Raw genomic sequence first — 6,719 nt, forward strand, 5'->3', positions numbered from 1 at the left:
CGGAGTGCGGAAGAGAGATAACATCACGTATCGGGCTTATCAGTCACAGGAAAGCTCATGAAAAAAAATGCTTGTGTCAAATACTCGTCAGCGAGTAATGGCGTAGTAAGTAAATATTATATTATAATAAAAAAATATTTCAATATAACGTTCTTTCACAGTTGACGTAAACGCACTGCATATTTCTGTAGCACCTTGTACATCTCTAAACCGATTATTATTACATAGAATGAATAGCGTATCCGGATCTCGTAGTCAGTGGCAAGGAAAATATGAAGCCAGTCCATGAATATGCTCAGTTTAAAGCGCTGTTTCTGAATAATAATGTAAATAGCATTAAAAAGGCGCGTTTCGATTAAGATCCCCCTGCGATTAGCAGTAAATTGTTCTCATTATGGCAATTTTGTATTTTTAAACCGACGCATACATTACCTGTTCAGTGAACGCGTTCGAAAAGATAAACGAACACGCTCGTTTGCCGGAAATTCTTTTTAAAACGTTTTCTCTTTGTTTACCGAGTCGCGGCCAACTCTGATGGAGTCCAATTGAATTGAAAATTGTTTTATTTTATGACGATTTATAACAAAAATGAAATCAAATCTGCGTTTTTATTTCATTTTATGTCAAATTTAAAAATTCATCATTTATCACTTTTTTTCTAAAAAGACTTAAATATTTTTCGAATAAAGATTTTAGTACAGTATCCACTTCTTAGTCTAATTTTAGCAAACAGACAGCTAACTCCCATACAGCCATTTCCTACTACGTACGTAGGGGAGGTCGGGGCATGATGACGAACGGGGCAAGATGACGAAGTACTGATTTAAAGAAAACTGTACATCCTAAAAATCCCATTTATTTTTCTATAAATTCCTTTAGGTGTATAATACGTCGGGTTACACATAGATGGAGCTATAGGTTTTGCATCGGGTTTAAAAAATCATAACCGCTTTTCACACCTGTTAGATGTAAACATCCAGTTCCAGAAAATAAGCAATTTCGCAGGTTTAAAGAAAAATAGAAGCCCCTTTCATAGTTAATCTTGATTATTGTGGACATTTTAAATATTAGAAGGTAAGATACAACCTAATTTCACTTAATTAATAATTTAATTTTTGCTGTTTTCTAAAAAATGTTTCCTGGGGCAAGTTGACGGAGGCAAGATGACGAATTCGTCAACTTGCCCCACTGTGTATAAAATTAGTTAAATTCATTTTTTGATGTTTTTAGATGGTAAGAACTTATAAACACCGTACAGATAGACGCTCTTGGTCAGAAGACGTGCTTATTGCCGCGTTGCACTCTATTTTGCACGACCATAAGTCAGTTAATGCTGCCAGTATTGAGCATGGAATCCCGGAAGCAACATTAAGACGTTATATAAAAAAGCAAAATAACAACGAACCAATTCCTCTTAGTGGTGGGAGATTCAGAAGAACGTTTTCTGATGCTCAGGAAGCTCAGTTTGTGACCTACCTAACTGACCTGAGTATTAGAGCATTTGGAATTACATCAGTACAATTTAGAAAACTAGCCTACGAATTCGCTGAACTTAACAACATAAACCATCAGTTCTGCAAAACCACAAAATTGGCAGGCACGGACTGGCTTAAGTCGTTCATGAGTAGACATAGGATAAGTCTTAGGACCCCAGAGTCGACTTCGCTGGGACGATTATTCGGATTTAATAAAGTTGAAGTAACTAGATTTTTTGAGTTACTTAGAGAAACTAGATTAAAATACAATTTTACTGCTGACCGCATTTATAATGCAGATGAATCGGGATTATCAACGGTTCCCAATAAAAAGCCAAAGATTTTATCGCCCACTGGTTCTAGGAGAGTATCAAAAGTTGCTAGTGGTGAGCGTGGAAAAAACACCACCGTTGTATGTGCCATGAACGCCCAAGGGAGCTACGTTCCACCCTTTTTTATTTTTGGAAGAGTTAGGATGCGACCAGATCTTTTAAATGGATGTCCTCCAAACTCTGCTGGTATAGCTCAACCCAGTGGATGGATGAATACAGAAGCCTTTGTCCTATACCTTAAACATTTCGTGAAATTTGTTCGCCCAAACACAGAGACACCCGTATTGTTGATCGTTGACAATCACTCGTCTCACACTTCACTGGAAGCTATCAATTATTGTAGGGATAATGGAGTGGTTATGTTGGGACTACCCCCGCACAGTACCCACCGCCTACAACCGTTGGACGTTGGGTTTTTTGGACCTCTCAAGACTTTCTATAGCCAGACTTGTGATAACTATTTGGTAAACCACCCGGGAAAACAAATCACCGATAAAGAAGTTGGTAGGTTGTTCGGGCAAGCTTATCTAAGGGCTGCAACTGTGGGAACAGCTATAAAAAGTTTTTCCGCTTGCGGCATTGAGCCTTTTAATGCTGAAATCTTTGGAGATTCCGATTTTGCGCCTTCTATGGTGAGTGAGAGGCACGTAACTGCGGACAACGAGTTCTTAAGCAGTGACGATGAACCACTAGCAGTTCCTGGGTCTTCAGGCTCAAATAGAATTGATCAAGCCAAAACAAAAAACAATGAAATACAAGATGGTAAACCACCAGCGGTTTTCAACAAAACTGAGCCAGAAAAGCTTGTGAATTTAATTCTCCCAGGACCCTCAGGATTGAATAAAATGGATTCTGCAAAGAATAAAAACTATGAAACACCAGATGTTGAACCCCCATTGCTTTCCAAAAAAAATCAGCCGGCAAGGTCAATGAATTTGTCCCTTCCTGGACCTTCAGGCCTACAGCAAAAAAAATCTGCAAAAAACAATGAAGCACAAGCTCTTGGCACTATGAGTTCATCCAGCTCCAGTCAAACAATCTCTAATGTTGATAGTCGAGTTACGCTACTTGAAATGAGACCCTTTCCCAAATATACACGTCCCATAAAAACTACCAAAAGAATTAAACAAAGGGCTTCTGTTATCACCTCAACACCCAACAAAGAAGAACAGGAAAGAAAAAACAATGAAAAAAACTTAAAAGAAATTAAAAGAAGGAAGGTTGATTCTGTGAAAGTCAAGAGAAATGTATTTCAAGAAAATCGTGAAAAGCAGGTAGGAAAGAAGAAGAAAACTAATGACATTTTTTGTCCTGGCTGCCAGGAATCCTATATTGAGCCTCCTACAGAAGACTGGATTCAATGTAACACGTGCGAGAGTTGGTGGCACGAGTCGTGCACAGCCTACGAAAAAGATGGCACATATACCTGCGACATTTGTTTATAATCGTCATCGTGCCCCTATAGGCTCGTCATCTTACCCCGGTACTGGGGCAAGTTGACGAAAATGCACTTTTTTGTTTTTTTCTTTATATTTTTTCAAGAGTATACTTTTATTTTGTTTTTTATGTTTTATTATGTACCTGAATAAATGTACTAACAGATGAAATGGGATCTTTTTTTTTAAACCCGTTAGTTCATGTTTTGGAGCCTTTTGTATTTTACTTCGCCAACTTGCCCCGATCTCCCCTACCTGGTAGGGGAGAGGCGGGGAATCATACGCAGCGGGCAATCATACGCATCCACCAGTACGTTCAAGCAATCGTTAATTATCGTCCATAATCGTATAGACTAGTTTAAATAGCTCATAAGCATAATGGCGTCAAATCGGGTAATGATACGCGGTTGCGTACGATTACCCTCGATCTGCGTACCATTACCCGAATTTCCGAAATTTAATTATCATTTGTGTTAGATACATTACAATTTTAGTATTGTTATTTCAGATGCCTAGCAAGTACGTTAGAAAAACTAATACCGCTGGTTGGACCGAGGAAACATTGCAGAAAGCTCTTGAGGCAATAGATTCTGGCAGAAAGATTCGAGAAGTCTCCAGGTCATTTAACATTCACGAAGCAACATTGAGAGCTCGTAGACGAACTAACAACAGGTTTGGTCCAAGGTTAGGGAGACGTCCTACATTCTCAGCTGAGACTGAGACTCAAATGGCAAATCATGTTCTTAAATTAGCTAAATTGTTTCATTATTATTGAGTCTAATGGCATACGTCATGAATTTAATAAAAACCGACAGGAAGCAGGCAAGGATTGGTTGCAATCATTTCTTAAGAGAAACCCGCAAATCAGCCTACGAAAACCTGAAGGAACAAGTGTGAATAGAATAACTGCTTTCAATAAAGAATCTGTTAAACTTTTTTTTTCAAATCTGACAACTCTGTTAGAAAAATATAAATTTGCACCAAGCAGAATATTTAACGTTGACGAGACTGGAATCTCAACTGTACAGAAGCCTGCTAAGCAACTAGGACCCAAAGGCGTTAAACAATTCGGATCAAAAATTTCCTGGGAACGTGGAAAGAATGTCACTGCCATATGCGCAATGAGTGCTTCTGGGAGCTTTGTTCCACCGCTTCTTATATTTCCCAGAAAACGAATGTCGCCAACATTGGCGAAACATGGACCAGTTGACGGGATATATGCAGTTACCGATAATGGCTGGAGCAATGAGAAATGTTTCCTTCAGTGGTTAGAGCATTTTAAATTTCATGTAAATTCAAATCTAGAAAACCCTGTTTTGTTGTTGCTTGACAACCATTATAGCCATATATCTCTTCCGATTTATAATTATTGTAAAGGTAATGGAATCGTAATGTTATCAATACCACCACATACCTCCCATCGCTTGCAGCCTCTCGATACCTCATTTTTTGGACCATTTAAGGGCGCGTTTAATAAGGAATGTGATCTTTTTTTAAAAACTGGCAAGCAAGAAAAAATAACTTTTGCCGATTTGGCAGAAATATTTAATAATGCCTACGTTAAAATCGCGACTATGGAAAAGGCTATATCAGGTTTTAACTCAACTGGAATATATCCCTTTAATCCGGATAAATTTACAAAAGAGGATTTTGAAGCTGCTAGTCAATATCTACCTACTATATGTGATGATTTGGACTCTACAAATGAGGTTGATTCTGCGCCGTCAACTTCTAGTCTACTAACATCTGTCCCGTCAACTTCTGGCCTAGCAACATCTGTCTCCTCAACTTCTGGACTATCCACATCTGTCCCGTCAACTTCTGGCCTGTCAATTTCTCATCAGTCGCGTATTAAAGGAAAATCAAGGTTAAGTGTCTTACCAAAAGAAAAGGTTACCATTGCCGAGCTATCACCATTGCCGTCATATTCTGGGAAAGGAAAAACTAAAAAAAAGTAACAAGGGAAAGTCGGAGATCTTAACTGCCACCCCATTAAAATTGATTCTAGAAGAGAGAGTACAAAAAGTAAATAAAGCTAAATCTGCTCAACAAGGTAAGAGTAAAAATATTAATGAGAAAGCTGCGGTAAGCAAAAAACCAAAAAATAAAAGAGATATGGAATTAGATTCAGATAGTTCCGAAGGCGACGAAATTGATGAGAAGTGTCTACTTGATGATGAAGAACTGGACGACATGGTCAACATGAATGTGGATTCCAAAGAAAAGGAGCAATGCTTAGTGTGTGAAGATTTCGGAAAAGATGGAGAGATTTGGTACAGATGTGTTAGTTGCGGGCTGTGGGCACATGCTGAATGCAGTGGGTGGGACTCTGCCGTTGATTATAAATGTGACTTTTGTTTTAAAAAATCTTCTGTTAAGAGAGACCTTGTGGGAAAATTTAATTTTAGTTCTTAAGTTTTGTAATATGTTTTGTTTTCGTTTTTAACAATCTTTAAATATTATGTAAGTTTACGTTCTTAAAGTTTTGGATACTTTGTAGCGGTTTCTTAATAAAAAAAATCTTTTATAAACAAAGTTTTTTTTGCGTATCATTACCCGACCAAATGCGTACCTTTATCCGCACAAGCGGGTAATTATACGCACGGCACCAAACTTAACTAAACTTATTTTACTTATACACGTTTAATTTAAACTAAAATTTAAAATGGTTATGTAAGAGAAAACATATATGTGTGCAAATCTGTAATATGTTACAAATCTGTATTGCATAGTGATTAAAATGTCAGATTTATACCAAATATTGCTTAGGTGCTTACGATTCCCCTCTTCTCCTCTACGTAATGTTGGGACAAACGTCAGGTCCCTGGTACGTACAAGTACGTACAGGTACGTACTATGTACGTACTAGGGACGTACATTTTCCAACGCTATGTACGTCCCGGGTACGTCCCTGGGATGTGGTAAAGTACGTACTATGTACGTCGCATGTACGTACATGCCAGGTACATACATTTTATGTTTTGTTCCGGACCAAAACTGGATGTAAAATGATCGAAAGTACGTACAATGTACGTACTATGGACGTACATTTTTCAACGACGTCTACGACCTAGGAATTTAATTAGAAATAATTCAATGGAAGTCAGCTTAAAATATTTATTAATATAAAAACTCAGGTACAGGGTCATCCCTTATGTCTTGATACACCCGTGAGTCTGGCTTCGGTCCGGCAACTACACCCTTAGCGCACTCTGTTTTTTATTGGATGTTGATAGATATTTTATTTTTTTATTCTCGAACTGCTTCTAACTAAAAAATACAAAAAGAAAACTAAGTATTCAAATGTCTAATTCTGGCCTCTGATTTGAAAAAATTGAATGAGCCGATTCTCAATCATTCGAGGTTGTGACTGTGCTAGGTGAAATAGTCACATTATATTATTACACTTTAACTTACGTTGAAACAACGAGCAACGACAAAAGAAAACAAGGCGGAAGCCAAACAACCTACGGCCA

At 37.9% G+C, this 6,719-nt stretch overlaps 2 protein-coding genes across 2 annotated transcripts; both read left to right on the forward strand.

The window, feature by feature from the left end:
* Positions 1-779: 779 nt before the first annotated feature.
* Positions 780-3,491, forward strand: LOC115890440. The gene is made up of 2 exons (XM_030910663.1): positions 780-1,074; positions 1,231-3,491. The coding sequence occupies exon 2, from the start codon at positions 1,231-1,233 to the stop codon at positions 3,250-3,252; it is 2,022 nt and encodes a 673-aa protein (XP_030766523.1). The 5' UTR covers positions 780-1,074; the 3' UTR covers positions 3,253-3,491.
* Positions 3,492-3,621: 130 nt separating this feature from the next.
* On the forward strand, positions 3,622-5,201 carry LOC115890410 (tigger transposable element-derived protein 6-like). Its single transcript, XM_030910638.1, has 3 exons — positions 3,622-3,636; positions 3,752-3,927; positions 4,229-5,201. Exons 1-3 carry the CDS (start codon positions 3,622-3,624, stop codon positions 5,199-5,201), a joined length of 1,164 nt encoding a protein of 387 aa, XP_030766498.1.
* Positions 5,202-6,719: the final 1,518 nt, after the last annotated feature.

This window comes from Sitophilus oryzae, unplaced genomic scaffold, assembly GCF_002938485.1.
Source record: "Sitophilus oryzae breed Bouriz unplaced genomic scaffold, Soryzae_2.0 scaffold_864_pilon_pilon, whole genome shotgun sequence".
Taxonomy (NCBI): Eukaryota; Metazoa; Arthropoda; class Insecta; order Coleoptera; family Curculionidae; genus Sitophilus; species Sitophilus oryzae.